The sequence below is a fragment of the Geospiza fortis genome, unplaced genomic scaffold (genome assembly GCF_000277835.1).
Source record: "Geospiza fortis unplaced genomic scaffold, GeoFor_1.0 scaffold55, whole genome shotgun sequence".
Lineage (NCBI taxonomy): Eukaryota > Metazoa > Chordata > Aves > Passeriformes > Thraupidae > Geospiza > Geospiza fortis.
This window is the reverse complement of record NW_005054308.1, coordinates 8,757,799-8,776,576: the sequence shown is the minus strand read 5'-3', so window position 1 is coordinate 8,776,576 and position 18,778 is coordinate 8,757,799. Positions and strand designations below refer to the sequence as shown.

Genomic DNA, 18,778 nt, shown 5'->3' with positions numbered 1-18,778 from the left:
TTTCCACCAGTTTGGAGAATTGAGCTTCTTTGAAGATGCATTTGAGGAAATTAACTGCCAGCATATAATTTAAACAACAATTCACCGTGGATGTGTTTCAACATACTAATCTGCTTTATTTAGGAAAAAGAAAAATCCTCTGTTCATATTTGCAGTTAGGAAACACTATCAGCAAATGCAGTGGCAGCTTTGCAATATCAAACAATCACAGAATTTCTTCTACAAGCCAGTATCTTGTAGTGCTATATATAGTGCTATATAAGTGCTTCCAGCAGCTGAGGAAATTGGGTGCATCTATCTCGGGCAGATGCTCAAGGAACAATTTGATTAGAGAGCCCTAAAAATTAATAAACTCTACCAATCTTTATATACTGGACCTTTTCCTGGAACTAAGGAGACAGAATCGGAAATTTGTTCAGAACTGGGGGTTACCAGGAGTGTCTTTTCTATTTAAATGTAACAAGTGAAATGATGTGTGTTCCTGTGTGATTCCCATTCCAGTTAGCAGTACTGTGAGTTTAATAAAAGCTTCTAAAATGTACTTTGTTCTTTTAAACAACTTTTCATATCTTTCCATAAAACAGCCCTTATCTGCTTGAGCAAAGGAAAATACTCAGTCCTGATAACCACTTAACCACAAGTTCACCTGCATGAAATTTAACTAAATATGCACAGAGCAGTGCAAACAGCAGAGATAAATTTCTGGTTAGAATTGGTGAAACCTCTGTGTAGGGCAGATTAGCACTTCTGCCAGACTTCTCCATTTTCTTCTGCACTGTAGAGCAACTGTGAGAAAACAGACACTTCTTTTTGTGCTCTTTTGGTGGAGAAGGTGGAAAAAAGTTGAAAACACGTAATTTCCTCCTGTGAAGAAGGGCAAAGCAATGCTGTTTGTGCCAAGTGGCAAATACTCTGAGCTAGATGGAAAGAGTCATGAGCTTAACCTATAATCAGAGTCAGGCTTGGAATTTAAGTCACTGTCATGGGTGAGGCACAGAATTGCACAAAATACAGAGTTTTCTTACTCAAGAGTAAAAATAGAGCAGTTTTCTATCTTAAACTGTATTCTTTGTCATTACAAAAATAAAAATAAATTCTCAGGGAAAAAAGAGGTATTTAAATATTTGGAATAGGTGGGAGATGTGTCATCTTTCACAAGCCTGTTTGTAATGACAGTTTCTTGAACTGCATGATTAATACTTTAATCTCTTGGTCACATCACTTGCTAGGTGCAAGCTACTTGTTATGGATGCTGCTTTTATGAGGGGGGCTTGAGGGAGGAGAAACCTGCTGGACTTCCTGCCCTTGTGTGCTGATTGCACCCTTTGGTCTGCCCACTTCTCTTTAGGCTCTTGTGCTTTACGTAGAAGATCTTTTATTTAGATTTCTTTTTTTATGTTGCCTTTTAAGGGGAAAGATACCCTACTCTGGTACAAACACTGTAAGAAGTGCCAAGTGAAGCTTCAGTGTGAGAAGAAATGAGTTGGTTCATTACAGAGACAAATTTCCTAAAATTGTAAGAGAGCATGCATGACTTAAATGTGTAAATACAGTTAATACATACAAAGATGAGGTCCTGCTTAGAATCCGCATCTCTGGCTTTGCTGCCTCATGTCTTCTGTCTTTCTCCTGCCAGCAGCACTTAGATAAATGGCTAGTGGAACTATTTTCTGAGTGTTACTCTTTAATTTTAAACTGTAGCTATTTTTAATCAAGTGCAATTTGATGACATGGACTTGGTCTTTATTTCTTAAAATAATCACTTGTTACGTCTTCTCATTCTCTTCTTGGATAAAATGCAGTGTGTGCTGCAGTTGGTAGGACACAGGAGGAGGTAGAGAGTGTGCCATGCTCAAAATCCAGCACAACCTTTTTTATTTTCTGACTCAGGACTGAAGATTCCTTTACTGCTCCCTAAGTGTTGTAGGCTTTTCTAAGCAGCTTTCTCAGCATATGGATACTTTCAGGTAGCTTTTCTGTATAAAGCTGATTTCTCTTTTTTGGAAACCCACATTGCTACTTTTTTTTTTTTTTTTTTTTTTTTTTTTTTTTTTTTGAAAAGGAGCCCCTAACAGCCTTTTTGAAAGGAGGTGCTTAAAATTTTTGATTCTGAATGCCAGTCTCATGACAGCATTGCAGCTTATCTTAGTGATTTATAAAGACCCTCTGAATCATATGGCAGAACTAGAATCAAAAGTCCATTTTATTTGTTCAGACAATACTGCAAATCTCTGTAAAGAACTCAATTTCTTGGATTATTTATACTTAAAGTACCCAATCTGTTATGCATTTAAAAATTGAAGAAACAGCTGTTGATGGCAGTACCCCAGTAATGAATAAATTGTTTTGTTGGCATTATTTTCACCGAGATGTGCAGATGTTGATAACAGGATTTCTGATCTCTGTTTATAGTTTTTCTGAGCCATGACTGAGTAAATACCAATTTCCATGTGTGCAAGTATGTTTAGATGCGTGCTTTCTCAGTTTTGAACTAATTTTCTGGCATTTTCTGGAGGACAGATATATAAAAATGTATCTTTTAAAAATCTTGCCTTGAGATGGATGATTTAGACATTGACAATTTATGAAATCTCTGTGTAAATTGCAGTGTAACCAGTCTGGTGATTGGTTATCCTGAGAATTAAAAATAAATTTGCCAGTTGTTTCTGTAGTACTTCTACCATCTCAAAAGCAGGCTTTCAGAGGTATGTCCTGTTCTGTTGGCGCTTGCATGTAGTGGCCATATATTTGTCTGAACAAACTGAAATGAGGACAGTCAAGGATTAGGCTGAAGTGCAGTGACTAACTCAGAGTGCACTGATCCCTCTTTGAGGCAGGAGAGCTGCCTGTTGGGATGGAGCCTGTGGCTCAGGACTTGCTGCTTTGCAAATCCTGGACCCTTTACCCTCACAGGATATGGGAAAACAGAAAAGTAGGGCCCCCTGAATTAATTTCCTGGTAGAATCCAAGCAATTGTGCTCCTACTTTCTGGCACTCCAAGAGTTGGTGTGGCCTTATTAAGAAATGTTATGAACTCTTTGATGTGCAAAGTTCTCACTTCTAGACTAAATGTGCAGGCAACTGTGAGTGATAATATGAAATGGACACAAGGGATCTGTAATCATGCAAATGAGCACTAAAGTGCTTCATAAAGAGGATGAGTTGTGACTTTGATCATGTTCCAGAAGCCTCCATTGTGTGCAGTCAATAAACCTCAGACACCTGAGTCGGCAGAGGTAATTCTGGTGAGAGAAGCTGGGAACACCTTGGTGGTGCATAAATGGAGAGAGGTTGCTGAAAGGCAGTCTGTGAGCTGCTGCTCACTGAACAATGGGCACTGCACAGCCAGAGGTTTTCACTGAGCTGAATCAACAGGTTGTAAATGAGGTCATGAACTGGTTAATGCACCGATGTTCTTGTCTAGCAGTGTTTAACTTTGCTTTTCTACTTAGGATGATTTTCACAGTTTATTTTCTCCAGTGGAGCCTAAATCTGTACCATCTTGCATGAGAGGCAGTAGAATTCTCTGCTTCCTTGTGGTCCTGAATAGGAGCTGAGTGGGGGATTTGTGTGTTTTTAAGGTTGGCAGAATATGTCTGCTCTAATGCTCCTTACAGCTGGAGGCATAAAGGTGCAAGTCTCCTTGGTGTTGTGGCACTGGGGCACTCTGACTGTATTCAGGAAAGATTATTCTGTCTTTTCTTTATCCTTTTTGTTTGTTTATTGTTTTTAATGTGTGTTAGAACCATTCCTTTACTGGGGTAGGAGTTGGGTTTCCCTGAGCCTGCTGCTTGCTTCATACAGAAAAGTTCATGGTGAGTCAAAAGGGACAATGCACCAAGTCCCAAGAGCAAAAATAGCACAGCCCAAATCAAAGGAGGGGAGTGCTCACTGCTGACACAGAGCTCAAAAGCTGCATTTGGATGGAAGTGAGTGTTACTTATTGTTAACCCCTGCTCAGAGGTTACCCAGTAAGATGACTGTTTCTCAGACTGTAAGTCCTTGTGTGTGGGGACTCTCGCCAAAGGGATATATGTTCTCAGCATCGTGTTTTCTTCTGGCAGAGGAGGTGCAAATGAAAACAGAGTGTAATGATTTAGATGAGAAAGCTACTGTGAGAAATTTCATTTCCTGGTCCTTTTCTTTTTTCTTGAAGTGGAATCTTATTTACATCATACACTAATTACTTCATTTGTCTGTATGAGAACAAAGGCAATAGAATATTATTGAAAGTATGTCTGAATTTGAGCTTTTCTTCCTTCTGCAGTTGGATGGGTTGGTAAAGAATTATTTGGCTCTTTTTTTTTTTGGCAGAAGCTTTGTTGATAAAAATGAGGTTGGTACCACTTTGGGAATAGGGCCTCTGCAGCAAAAATGCAAATATTGCAGTATGAAGTGTGCTGAAATCTCCCTCTTACCAAGTCACAAGAGGAAATTGTAAATAAGATTGAATGGGAACTACTTTAAATGTCTCTTACTCTCCCCCCTCTTCAAAGTCTAACAGTTAAACCAAATGGCTGCTTCAAAGTGAACATTTACATTCCAGCCCAAGCTCCTGAGCAGTGGAGTTCATTGCAGAAGCTTCTGCAGTAACCTTGGCTGTCTCGTGCTGCTTCCCTGCACAGATCTGAGCATCTGTGCAGTGTGGAAGCCTGCTGGTTAGGAGGCACTGTGACAGCACTTGCTTCATCTTTTAATTTAGCCTTTTATTTTTTTTTTTTGCACTCCTTCATTGTATCCTGAAGGATACTAAGTATTTTGATTACATTTGTGATCATGTAGAGAAGAATGAACTTCAGTGATATCTAAAGTCCTTGCATCATTGTATCACATCTTTGTTACTGCCCTCTAAAACGTGTTACTTTTACAGAAATGATCCTGCCCTTGCTCAGGTACATCATCACATGGCCAAGGAGCAGACTTTTCTTGTGATAGAATAAGGTAAAGATGATAGAGCTTAAATACAGATACAGTAAACAGGTATTCTAAAACTATTTATAGAGTGATAGAGGAATAAAAGGCTGCATAATAAACTCCATTTAATTCTCCACCTGAAGGTGAGTCACAGGCTACAGTGAGAAGGAAAGGTTTAGAGAGATTTGACTTGTGCTGGAATGAGAGATGGTTGTGGGTTGTTCCTCAGGGAGAATTGTCCCTCCCCAAGGAATCCAGGGGTGAATGTAGCAGAGGTGAGATGTAGGAACGGCTGCAGATGGTTTGAGAGCTCTGCAGCTGGCTCCTGAGGCTGTGGTGTGGTGCAAGGTAGTGAAATGTCTTCATGGAGACTGCTGAGCAGTTCCTGCTCTTGTCATTTGCGTGTTTGGTAGAAGGAAGGTCGTGAACAGGAATTCCAGCAAACGCAGGTGTTTGTGAAGAAAACTGATGGTGTGGAACATCTGATGTGCTGTAAGAAGAAGCAAGTTATTCTGTATAAAAGAGTTACTAGAAGGAAACTGATGGAGTGCTGTGTTTCAGGCCCCTTTAACAAAGCTCAAAATAAAAATGATTCTGTTCTCCAGGCTGAACAGCCCCAGCTCGCCCAGCCTGTCCTCACAGGAGAGGTGCTCCAGCCCTCTGGTCAAAGTGAGATTGTACAGAATTAGTGACTTGTATGACACTTGATTTTTAATAAAAGATACTACCAATTATTTCAGCTTTTTAAAAAAGACATCCCGAGACAAATGTGCACCTTGTCACATCCACTTCATGAAGGTGATTGAAAAACTATCTTTAATGTTAAATACATAAATGATATACTGGTATTTTAGAAAGGTAAGTAAATAGACTTTGTCTATAATTGATCCTGTAATCTGTCTTATCTGAATTGATCTCTCTCTGCTTGCCATCCTGTGTGTCTGTTGTCTTTTCTGCGAGCATCTTGCAAGATTTTGAAGACACACTGTTGGTAGAATTTTACAGAGGTGGCTTATTGAACGTGGCAGATTCTAAGCAGCCTTGAAATACTTCTTCATAAATACTGACTCTGAAATATCTTTTTCAAATAGTGGAACATGCTGTGTTCCCCAGCTGTTTTATAGTATCTGGTTGTGCCACTGCTTATGACTGCTTAATCTAGAGTTGCATTATTAAATATATTTCAAAAGCTCGAAATATAAATTAGCTAAAAAGACCGTGCCTGATGTTGCTGAATAAATGTATGAAACTTTAAATGTGACATGACTGGTGTGGCTGTGAGGGTCAGGATCTGTTCTTCTCTAGCATTTTTTTTCTTAGCTTCAGGGGAGTTGTTGGCTGTTGCTGGGTTGTTTTCCTAAATGGATTTCAGTGCCAGGCACTTGAGCTGACCTTCAGAAGGGGCACAAGTGCACTGCAGTGATGGAGAGAGAGCTTGGAAATAAATATTTGTGAGGGCACCATGAGCTGGGTTTTTGACCTGCAGCTTGTCTGGAAAGGAGGAGTTTGGACATGCACCACCCACTTATGGAGTGGACTTCAAAGTGCTGCTTTTTGTAGGTCTCTGAGTGAAATCCTTATGAAAATAAAGATCCTTGTGAAAATAAGGGTCAGGGTTCTGCTTGTTGGAGAGGTTGCTGAGCAGCCAGGCTGTGGTCTTTAAGAGTAAAGCTGGATTGGGTCATTTTCAACAGCCTCACTAAATGCTAATGAGAAGTGCAGGAACTGCTGGGATAAAAAGCTACAAATCCCAGACTGTGGCAGGTCTTGTCCTTGGTTTATGCAACCCTGATAGCTGGAGTGGGCTTTAATATGACTAATATGGAGTAAAGCCTCTGTGTCCCCATCTTAAATTGTGAACATGCTAAGTGTTATTTTAATTCGGTGTTAGATAGCATTTTTTTAAATATCAGCTTCTGCTTTTTGTTACAGGTTACATCTTAAGTGTTGTGCTCCTAACTTTACCAAGGCAACACCTGGTTCAGCTTTACCTGTACTTTTTGACTGCACTGCTGCTTTATGCTGGGCACCAAATTTCCAGGTAAGGATAAATGGATTAATTTTTTTACCTTGGTCTGGACATTTGAAAAATAACAGTTATTTTGTTACCATTTTCTATAAATGATTTTGTGGAGGCCTTTTTTCTGTATGAGACGCCTAAACTTATCTTGCTGTTCTTTGTCTTTTGAAAAGTTTACAGAATTAAATATGCAGTCAAGTAGTTCTTTGAAGTCATTGAAAAAACACCAGGAATGTTGAGCTGCTTGTCTGGGGAGTGTAATGCCCACCAATCTAAGAAGAGAAAGCACTTACCACAAGACTAAATGTGGCCTCTGATGCAGTAATCTAAGTTACTCAGTGGCTCAGCTAAAATGCTTTCAGCACTGGGGTGTTTTACACAGCAGACAGGATGTTACTTTTAGTTTCCTGGCACCTCAGGAGAGAGAGCAAATAGAGATCTGGAATCCAGTAAAAGCAAAGTAGTAGTGGAATTTATTCTTAAAATGTATTACACAAATTTGAATTTACAGTAGATGCAGGTGTTTAGGGTCTAAAACACAGAGCAGGAGTCTGGAGAACTCTGAGTCAAACAAGACAGAATCAACCATCTTTCTCTGGCCCCAGCTAAATGTGTTGAAAGCCAGTGTAAACTTTCCTACTGACACAATGTTTAATTGGAACCAAAGACACTGCCATCACATTAAAGGCTTCGCATGGGAAGTTTTGAAAATATGGATTTGAGCCTGACTTATTTTGCTGCCTGCTGTTGGGAAGCATTTAAAAATATGCTTTCAATTGATTTAATGGAAATGATAGTTTTGTTATTTCCACATCAAAATTGTTGTTCCAGAGCATTTGCTAGAATGTTTTTCTTGATATGTTGCAGTTCAGGGGAGTGTTAATGAAGGTTTTGTGATGATTTGACATGTCGCTGTTGTGGCTGTCAGAGCTGCAGTTAGTGATTTCCTGGAAAGGATGAGTGTACAAGAGAGGAGTTGTAGCCTCTTGGTAGGAAGGAAAAAAGGGTTTATTTGTCATCCTCAGGGGAGTCCTGAGTTGTTATAGATGCAGTTTGTGGGTGTTTCTTAGAGGGTTAAAGGCTTACAAATTAGAGAAAGCAACCTAAACATTATTTAAGTGTTGAAGTAATAAATCTGGTAACAAATGCCCATCAGACACAGGGCTTTGGTGCAGAACATTTACAGCTGGAGGTGTTTATGCCACTCCAGGTCTTTAAATTTTTTAGAAGAAAGGGAGATGTTATGCATTTGGTTGATACATTAAGGATAGTACTGTGTTTGCTTCTAATACCTTGTTTGTATTTCTGTGTAATAGGAATTCTGACTTCTGTTGCTTTGTGAGGTTTGAGACTTAATAGGCTTTATTGTAACATATTTAGTAAATACTGCTTGGACTGTTCTGTGTGCTCCTACTAAGCTTTCTCTATTTGGTGCTCCTGGAGCGAGTTAATGAAGACTTTAATTAAATCTTGCATCAACTAGCACAAAAAATATATTTAATTAAAAGATGTTATGGATTCAAATAGTCCAGCAGTATTCCCAAGGTATTTTGCAAGGCAAATGTAGCTGCTGACACCTCTGAGTGAGCTTACCCATTCCCTGGGCTGGTTTGGATTGGAAGGAAGCACAGTGCAAGGGGCTCTCAGCTGAAGCCTTTGTACAGTCAGGGAATCATATGTGGGGAGTGACACTTGAATTAGCCCTACAAAAGAAGTTTTGAATCCCATTAGTTTTCATAGTGAAAATAGTAAAATGTGACAAACATATCTGTTGGCAGAGCCATGCCTCTTATTGCCAAAGCTATCCAGTTCCAACTTATGTTTCTATTCAGCAGCCTGATCATTACAAGACATACAGTAGTCACATGTGCAAACTGTTTTTCAGTGTTTTTTGTTAGTAATTCTGCTCAGAGCTGAAAACTTCCAGGGACTTGCTTGCATGCACTACCAGTTGGGATGCTATTTAAGACCAATGAAGAGGTCTTATATTGAGGCCAGTTTGGTTAGTGCAAATTATAGAACAAGACCAGAATCATCTGGCACTTGTGACTCTGCAGTGTCCTGGAAATTCTGAGCTGTTGAAAGACTTCAGCTTTCAGTGCTTTTTTTCCACCCCAGAAATAGCTTGCACTTCATCTGCAAGCCTGGGAATAAGATCATCTGAATTTTATAGTTAAGCTCTGACTTCAGACTTCCAGGTTTATGTGACCTTGACAAGTTATTTAATTTTTAAATGTTTTGTTTCCTTACCTGCTGAGCTGAGAATTACCTTAATGTGTAAAGATGGTTTAGGTAATATTTGTGAATACTTGGAGAACCCCAGAAGATGCTACATTTGTATGTAGCATGCTAACCTGGCAATTTGGGTGGAAGTAACATACCATCTGTTTATGGAAAGAAGAGAAGTCAGCTTTAAAAAACGAAAATCCAATTTAATGAAATCTCTTTGCCTTAGGTTTCCTGCAGAAGTCTCCAATTTCAGGAGAAATAAGTTTAGTAAGTGAGTGGCACAGTAATAGGAACAGCTTGAGCTGGGTGCCTCCAGCCAGGGACCCAGAGCACACAAATCCTTGGGCCTTTGTACCCTTCCAGTCAAGGCACCCTGCATCCACTCTTCATGTGCTTTGCAAACACCCCTTGACCCAGTGGTGGGTTTTGGTCTGGGATCTTCTTTTTCCATGTTGGATTCTTTCTCTGCCTCCATTTGGGTGTTGGCTACTTTTATCTGGCTGGGTTGCAGCTCCTGCTGAGTTATGGCCTCCTTATCTTCCAGTTCACATTGCTCTCACGGCCTCCCTTCATGTAACTGAGCAGAAGTTCAAGACAAGTTTGACTTTTCTAGGTGGGAGCTTGGAGCTGGTGAGAGTTTGGAGCTTGTGGCCTAAAACTCCAGCAGCTTCAGCTACTTTTGCTAACCAAAGCCACTCAGACAAAAGAATACAGTTAAAAGAACACAACAGTCCTGCTTTTTTTATTAAGCATTCCACCTCATGTGTCAGAAGGAACTCACAGTCTTTAAAGACAACCCTTAATCTCACATACAGCGTTATTGCAAGCAACAGGCACAATATAAGCAGAGTGAACAAGGATGGAGCATCTTAATATAGATTACATTGCTGTTGGTGACAACCCAAAGAGTTTTCCACCATCAGTGTTGTGCCTTCTTCTTCACTTTTTCCAAGACATGATGCATCTCTTCTGCACTGAATGGTGACTAGAATTTTTTGTCCATCATTTTGGCCACGTTCCAGCAGTTGATACGGATCATCAGGTTTTAGTGGCTTCCTCACCAGTGCAGGATTCATTCTGATGGGGATAGGTAGTAAATTTTAGCTTAAGTATAATTGGACTGTAACCATTGATTGGACATAATAGGAGCTGAATAATTAAAATTGCATCCTACAGTGTTTCTACATTTAGAAGTAATTGAATGATTATTGTCCCTATAGTGATATTATTTATAAACATAAGATTACAAAGAGTTCTTACACAAACACATCCTTTTCCATCATAGGCAAGTACAGTTTCAGGGCTTTCTTTGGAATGCATTTCAAGTGATGGACACTTTGTTCAGTGTCAAAACAAATGTCTTGAGCTTTGATGGTTTTACTTTCACGAATAAATCCCTGTTGTTCTCCAGCAACACGCACATCAACATTGACACTCTGCCATTTGATACTGTTTTGTTGGGCCCATACTCAGCTCTGGTGGGTAGAGAGCAGTTCCATCATGATTCAATCCTAATGCAGGGATTGGGTCTGTGGTGTATTCTGATGTTGTGCATATTGTTGAGACAAAAGCTCTGCTATTATTACTCTGGGGCTATATGGGAAATTGGCTGCATACCACCATCATTTGAATTCTCTCTCAAAATCAGTTGCATTTTCTCAACTTTTTTTTTTTTTATTTCAATGTGTAAGATACACCCTTCCCCTTCTCTTGTGGTTGTGGCTACCATAGATTGTATCTACAATTATGCTTGGATGCAGCTAAGAGCTAGTGCTGATTTCAGAAATTGTGGGATCAGCTCCTCCCTTACCTGTGGAGGGCTGGTGGCTGAGCTCATTGTGCTGGGCAGTGAGGCAGTGGTTGGATCATGAGCTGTATTGGATTCACAACAAAAAATGAGAGCTCCTTCTTTGGGTTTTACAGAGCTTTAGGGGCTGGGTTACCCAGCCCCTAACAGTCTCTGTGAATTAGCTGCTCCTTAGTCCTGTTAACTTTATACCACACTGAATTGTGCACTGATTATGTACTTGGCCATGCAGCTGTGCTCATCTGGGTTAACAGCACTAAGAGTGGTGAGTGAGCTGTCCCACTCCATCTCTTCAGAGTATCAGTTCTTCATAGTGCCATCATTCATTAGCTGGCTGGTTACTCACCCCTGTTTGACATGAGCCTGGTGTATCCAATTTTCTTTCCCTCAAGCACCAATGCATTTGTCCAGGGCTTTTATCCTCTAAGCGGAGTCGTAAATAAGTGAGTCTTAATTGATTGAGAGTTCCATGTAGTGGCCAAATTTCCTGGGGCCCCCACCAGCTGTCCTAGTAATATATGGCCATTCCTCCTGGCACAAGGCCACTGTGTGCTCTTTAGATAATTGAGCTGTACCATAAATCTTTTCTCAATTTTGCAGTACCTTGGCCAAGGGCATCCCCTTTTCTACGCTGACTTTGTTCCCTGTTACCAGAAAGAATAAAGAAAAAGCAGCAAAAAAGATTGTCAGGGAGACCCTCCTGTGGAGTCAGGAGGTTCAGAGAGGAGTGTAGGTGCAGCTGGGTCCAGTCTTGGTGTCAGATTTGGCCAGCAGTTTGTATCTGAAGAATTAGATTTCCCATTGCTATGAGGGACTTGAACTCTATTCTTACATGTGGAATTGAATCCCCTTTCTGTGTGCACATTACTCTGCGATGAGGCTGTGCAGCTGTGAGTGAGCTGCACTAGAGGGGAGACTCAAACACACCCCAATACTGAGAGGGGCTCAAACCCACTGCAGGACCTTCTCCAAATCTGCCTGGGGAGTTTCAACACTCACCCTTCAATGCCTCCTGCTCCAGAGGTACCTGGTGAACTCGCCTGGTGCCAGCACTTGGGTGTTGGGAGACAAGAAGTTGTGAAAGTGGTTTCCTGCAGCAGTTTCCAATTCCAACAAAAATTAGTTTAATAATAGAGTGGCACAGCAGTAGGAACAGCTTGAGCTGGGTGCCAGCAGCCAGGGACCCAGAACACAAAAATATCTCAGCCTTTGTACCCTCACAGTCAATGCACCCATGCTGCATCCACTCTTGGTGTGCTTTGCACACACCCCTTGGTCCAGTGGTGAGTTTTGGTCTGGGATCTTCTTGCTCCCTGTTGGATTCTTTCTCTGTCTCCAGGTGGGTGTTGGCTGCTTTTATTTGGCTGGGTTGCAGCTTCTGCTGTGACCCAGAGCTCACACTGCTCCCAGGGCCTCCCTTCATGTAACTGAGCAGGAGTTCAAGATAAGTTCAGCTTTCCTAGGTGGAGCTTGCAGCTTGAGGCTGAAGACTCCAGCAGCTTCAGCTACTCATGCTAAGGAAAATTACTCAGACAAAAGAATGCAGTTTGAAAGAATGCAGTGAACTAAATTAATTTACCACAGTCCTGTTGCTCCTGACAAGGAAGGTAGATGGTGGTTTTATTTCATATGTAGTAGCACTAATGTCTTGCTTAGAAGAATCACATTTCTTTTACCCATTTCCAGCAAAAAGCAGCTTGGGAAAAATAACTGATGCAGAATAGAAATGATAAGATTAAACACACTGTTAATGCTAAAACTGGAGTTCACATAATGGTCTTATTTCATGTTTTGCAGTTTTATTATGATTGTATCCCAGGTGTGTTGAGCCTCACAGAGCTTAAAATGAGAAGGGTGGGAGCAAGAGACTGAATTGTTTCTTCTGGACAAGCTTAAAATACACTTAATTTTAAGGTTGTCTGTAGACATTAGAAACCTATGAGAGTGTGTTTGATGTTGACAGTGCAGATTAATCACCCAAAGTAAATGTCAGCAATATGAGTCAGTTAGGTCAGATAACCACTGTACCTTATGTCAGTCAATTATAAAGCACATTTTTAGTGATGGAAGACCTTTTTGTACTTCAGTAACAAAGAAACGATCACATGTGAAAAATGATCAGCTTTGGAGCAATTTAGTCCTGACTGTCCATGGGTACCTGTTAACAGGCCAGCAGTTGGATTAAATGAGGCTGGGAATGACTCTGCAGAATGAATCTGATCTAAGCTTTATTCTTAAATCCTAATTTTCCAAAGTAATGTAGTTTCAGTCATTTCATTAACTAGTAAATAATGATTTCAGCCTTCTTGTTTTCTTACACTGCTACAGTAAAGTGAACAATCCTCAAATGTAAAAGCTGGAGATTAATACAGTTTTAATTGATCAAAATTGAGTGCAGGCACTTGCTTTTTTCAGCATCTTGTATGGCACTGCAGCTGTTTGAGGCATCTTCTGATTGGTGTCTGTGCCAAAAGATCCTTGTGTTTGTACTGGTAATAGGAGAATCATTGCTTTCACTTTCCTCATTCAGCCATCAGCTAAAAATACTGTTTAAAAAATTTAGGAGATCTTAAAACATTGCTTCTCCAAACTGGTGGGCCTAAAACTCAGTTATAATTGAGAGTTACTTAGAGAATTCAGGCAAGTGCAGACCTCTGTGCAGATGACTGAATCAGACAACAGCAAGAAATGCAGCTTGAGGAAATTTGGGTCATCTCCAAGCACGTTCTGGTGTTCAAGAAGCAACTGTAAGTGCAGCTTTGTTCGTGTCTCTTGGCTAAGTTGTGTAAGGTCATCTTGCCTGCATTTGGTATCCTGGATGATTTTATAACCTGTTTCCTAACAAATATAGAAGAAACTTGATGTCTTCACTGCTTTCCTTCCAGCAGCTTAGAAATAGGCAATGTTTCCAGCCAAAATTTGAGGATGGAACATGATTTTGCTAAGACAAAAAGCCATCTCTAGTATCTTGCAAGGGCTGTTATTTTTTTCTCTCTTCTGTAACTGATGGATTATCCTGTTTGTGTTGCTGATACTTTCAGAAAGTGCTTACTGCTGGTCCATATGATGAAAATAAATAAAAATAATCAATTTGCCCAAAGGATTACAACCTTATGGATTTGGGAAGGTGGAAAAAAAACCACTTGGGTTTAGCTGTACCTGGAGAACAGTGGGAAGATTTCTGTCTAGAATTGTCATTTAGGTGCCTTTTCACTCCTCATGTGCTTTTAATTGTAGGTTGCAGTCTAAAGAACTCATTTCAACATACCTCACATATACTATGACACTTGAAAAGCTGCTCTGAGTAGGCAGTGTTGTCAGCTACGAAGAACAGGCTTTGAAGTGTTTGTTTTAGTACTTTGAGATTTATATCTTGAATTCCAGAGATTTTTTGCAAGTGAAAATGTGAATACCTTTGCTTAGGGTAGCAAGTTAATCCTAGGAGCAGGGTATATTCCCACATTTCTGGGGAGAACTGAATGTTCCCAGTAGCACTAAATTGCATCTATTTCTGCACTAAAATAAAAAGAGCAGTTTCTTGTGTTGGCTGTGGTTTTTAGTCTTGTTTTGCTGTGCTTTGTCTGCATCTGCTCCCAGCAAGTGTGGCTGGCCTCAGTGATAAAAATAAACACAGAATAACTGAATTGCCCCTCGAGCAAACAGACTGTGAGCTCCATGCGGGGTCAGACCAAGTGTGTTTGTCTGGCATTCCCAGGATGTGATGCAGGTACATGTGAGTCCTGGACAGGATCAGACAGAAACAAACGCAGGGTTTTGTGCTGCTGATGCCAGAGCTGGTGGTGCCCTGACGAGGGTGGAGCAGGAAGGGTCACAGGGCTGGATGTGGAAGGTGAGGAGTATTGCCTGCTGTCTGATGGCAGATTAGGGAGCCACTGCAGAATTCCTGCTGTGCTGGTCCAGGATCAGCTTCTGAAGGTGTGAAATACCTGCTTTTTGTTTGAGGTTCATATCTGAGTTCTGTTGATGTGTTAACCTACTCAAGGGCAGAGCCAATGGATAGCCACCAACAACGGAAAACTGCCCAGGGTCCTCAGGTTCTTACCTTGCACTTTGTTTGCCAGAGCCAACCCTCCCAGCCCACCTTTTCTGAGGGGAATTCTGGGAGATTTTCAAGCTCTCTTACTGTGTCTGTCAATAGTGTTTTATCAGTTTGTGGGTGTCTGGTAGGATAGAACTAAACTTTCAGATTGTGTTGGACAAAAGGGTGATGTAGCAACTCTGTTCCTGACTCTAGTCCATGACTATTGTTTTTCCTTCATACTTATCTTTTAATTGAATGTAAAGCACTTCTTAAGTGCAAAATACTATAAGTATTGAATTGGAAGATCTCTCTGTCAAGCTCTCAAAATTTTTTTCACACATTGCTGGTGGGAAAAGAAATTATTGTTAGGAAGAAAAACACTTAATAAGGATACTTAAAAATGGAATGGTGCCTAAGAGGCTTTGTCAATAAGCAGTTTTGAGGCCACGCTCTGAAGAACTGCTTAGATGTCCCAAAGGATTTTTACAGCTCTGCCAGTGAGTCTAATTACAGATAATTCTGCTCTCCCTTAAGTCATGCCTCAGTTGGATCCTTCCATCAGCTCGGCTGCTGGAACGGCAGTGTTAATACTGCTTTTTGCAGTTTAGTTAATTTGTGGCTGTGATGTACACTGAAGTTACATATATGTGGAATGAATAAATTGCTTCTTGTCTGAATCAGATGGATCATAACAGTTTGTGGGTTTGTGTTTTTAGGGATTATGTGAGGAGCGAACTGGAATCAGGCTATGAAGGACCAATGTACTTGGAGCCTCTCTCCATGAACCGTTTCATGACTGCTTTAGTAGGTAAGTGCTTCAAATAATTGAGAGGAGAGAGCTCTAATTCTCTTAATTGGAACATACGCATGTTGTACCTCTTTGTTTCAAATCTCTTTTATTACTTTAACTTGTTGTGATTCTTATTAATATGCAAGAGGCATGGGAGGACAGCTGTATCCTGCCTGGCTTTTTCTATGCCACTGATTTACCAACACCCCATACCTGCAGCTCTGAAATACTTTCCAGGTCTGGTTGTTATGCTCTGCCCCTGTTATTCTCAGACTATGCAGTCTGATTCACAACTGGAGTGTCTATAATAACCTTTATGTGGAAAGTGCTGTAGAAATTTCAATAGTTATGTGCATTTGTAGTGTTTTTGTCAGTTCATGTGTTGTACACATAAATTCTTCATTGGCTTTATAGCTAAACAATGTCATTCTCTTACAAAATCTGATTAAATACATTTATGGGTGTGAGCATGGGACTACAGGCTACTGTTTTTTTTACAGAGTCCTGAGGATATTTCTAATTAAAGAGTTAAGGAATAACAAGTCAAACACATTTAAATTGTTTGATTAATGGCAGAGATGACTTCCCTACCTAAAAATCCCAAATAAATGATGAAGAATTGGACTTCCCAGAGTCTTTCCTTACCCTTTGAACTTTGACTGGAAGAGAATAAATTCAGTGTTAAGGTTGCTACACCAAACCATATGTTCTCCTGAGAGGATACTGGAATACACATACACACACACACCATGTGTATTTTAAAATGAAGCCTGAGACAAGCTTGCAAGAAAAATCTTCCTTAATTCCTTTCACTAAGATCTATGGTTTCCATCAGATTATTGACAGATTTAGTCAGCCATGTACTACTGTTGGCAAAACTCAGCTGCTTTCTGTTTACTTGCAGCTGCTACTGGCAGATAAAAATGGGTTTACCACTTTACAGTATGTTAGGTCTGACAGAATTTACCCGTCTCCTGTTTGCCTGCATCTTTACTTTCAAATGTGGCATTTGTCTTTGATTTTAATATTTTTAATAGAAGTAATGCTGGTAATTTTCAAGGAAATATTATTTAGATATAATTTCATCTCTCTTCTGAATGTCTAGATATATTTTCCTGTCTTGTCAAATGATGCCAAAGTACAGCTAAAGCTTCTGGCATGTTTTTTATGAGAAAATGTTTGTAATTAGTCCTGTGAATCTCTCCCAGGTGCAGTGCAGGGTTCCATGGTAAAGCAGAATGCCTCAGAATGCATCATGCAGGCCTGGGCAGGAAGAAATCAGGAGGCATTGTGTCATTCAGTAACACTTGAAAACTAAACCAAGAGTCAAACCCAACATGCTGCATCTAGGTTTAATAGACACTAAAAAGAAGCGAGAAAAAGATAATGGTTTTATTCAATACAGTTTTGGGTTGTAGTGGGTATCAGACTAAAGTGTCCCCTTACTGTAATTGTGTTTCAGAAATAGGTGCTTGTGACTGTACTAGCAAATGTGTATGTGTTAACATATTTAATGTCCCTATTCTTAATTTTCCTTATTCTTTCAAAGCCAACTTGAACATGTAATTTTGGTCTTGATGACAAGCAGTCATCTTCGGGGAAGACTTGTGAAAGTGGCCTGTGAGGCTTGACAGTGTTCTGTATAAATAGAAAATGTTTTCATTTGTTGTATACAAGATTTGTTGTATACAAGGTTATTTATTCAGTGGAGTTTCAGGAATACACAGCACTGAGTGGTGTCATCTTCACAGCATAATTAATGTACAGGTGCTTTGCACCATCTTTTTCTCACACCTTCTGACAGGGTGTTGTGCTGCAGCACTGCTGGCAGGCACCAAAGCAGGTGCATGAGGGAATGGAATAATGGTGCTACTGGTACAGCTCTGGTTCCTGAAGTTCTGGTCAGAATTAAGGGAGTGATGTACAGTATCAGTTGGTTCACAGAAGTAACCTTTGTTTATGCTTTTGTTCATTAATACTTTCTGAATGGGATCTCACAGTCATTTCTTCCCCTGCATTCAACTCAGTTAAATGACTATTGTCTAGGGATAATAAAGTGTTCCTAAGTGCTGGATGGGAGAAATAAATGTCTTTGGAGATGGCCCCTTGGATGAGTGAGCTACTTTGGAGCACATCAGCTGTGAACTTCTCAAAGCTGCTGTGTGGTTTTGCAAGTGATGCTACCATGAAGACTTGCTTATTCTTACGGCACAGTAATGGGGTTTTATATTAACCTTAGGATACCTTGTTTTTGAGTAAGTCACTGATGTAGCCAGGGACTTTGTTGACATCAGCTTTCTAAAATTGTGAATGAAACAAAGATGCTTCTCTACTCCAAGTGGCTGTACCATGTCAGCTTTCTTGTTGAACATTTTCCATTAGCTTATGCACTGGGAGGCTCTGGCTACCTGTCAGCAATGTTTAATGTATCTGTGGAGGTTTGGGGAAGGGAAAAGAATGGGCAGGATCTTCACACAGTCGATTTCTTCCTCATTGCCTCATTCCCTAGCAGAGGACCCTGGTTGGTCTCTTCCAGGGGTGTTACAGCAGTTGGGTTCATTAGCTGTGTCTGCCAGTTTTCAGGCCATAGCATTTCAGTTTTCAGGGTGCAAACATTCATCTGGGTTTGATAGTCATAGCAGATACCTCAAGTGTTCAAATCTGTGATTTGATGTGAGGTTACTTTCTCTGGCTGATCCTGCTGTGTGATGTTGATGACTGATGCTGTGCAGCCCCACCTGCAGATAAAGTGTGATTTATGGCAGAGAGAGATAGGCTGTCCTGAACTAAGGTGCTGCTACTTCACTTTAAAATGGGAAGTACCATCACGCAAAGTTCCATTGGAGACATTCATGCCTTTGCTGCAGGGGTTGAGAATTCAGGGAGGAGGTTGGAGCCTCCAGAGAAAGTGCTCCATGCATTTCCTTTGATGGTGTGTACAATTCTCCTTCCCATGACAAGTAACTTTAGACAATT

The 18,778-nt window shown here is 40.4% G+C and overlaps 1 protein-coding gene across 1 annotated transcript in view; it reads left to right on the top strand.

Moving 5' to 3' along the window:
* Positions 1-18,778, top strand: part of RNF145 (ring finger protein 145) — a 43,793-nt gene that overhangs the window by 10,506 nt on the left and 14,509 nt on the right. Inside the window, exons 3-4 of the mRNA XM_005418772.2 lie at positions 6,847-6,955; positions 15,729-15,820. Of these exons, the coding sequence (XP_005418829.1) occupies positions 6,847-6,955; positions 15,729-15,820 (201 nt within the window). The remainder of the gene's footprint in view (positions 1-6,846; positions 6,956-15,728; positions 15,821-18,778) is intronic.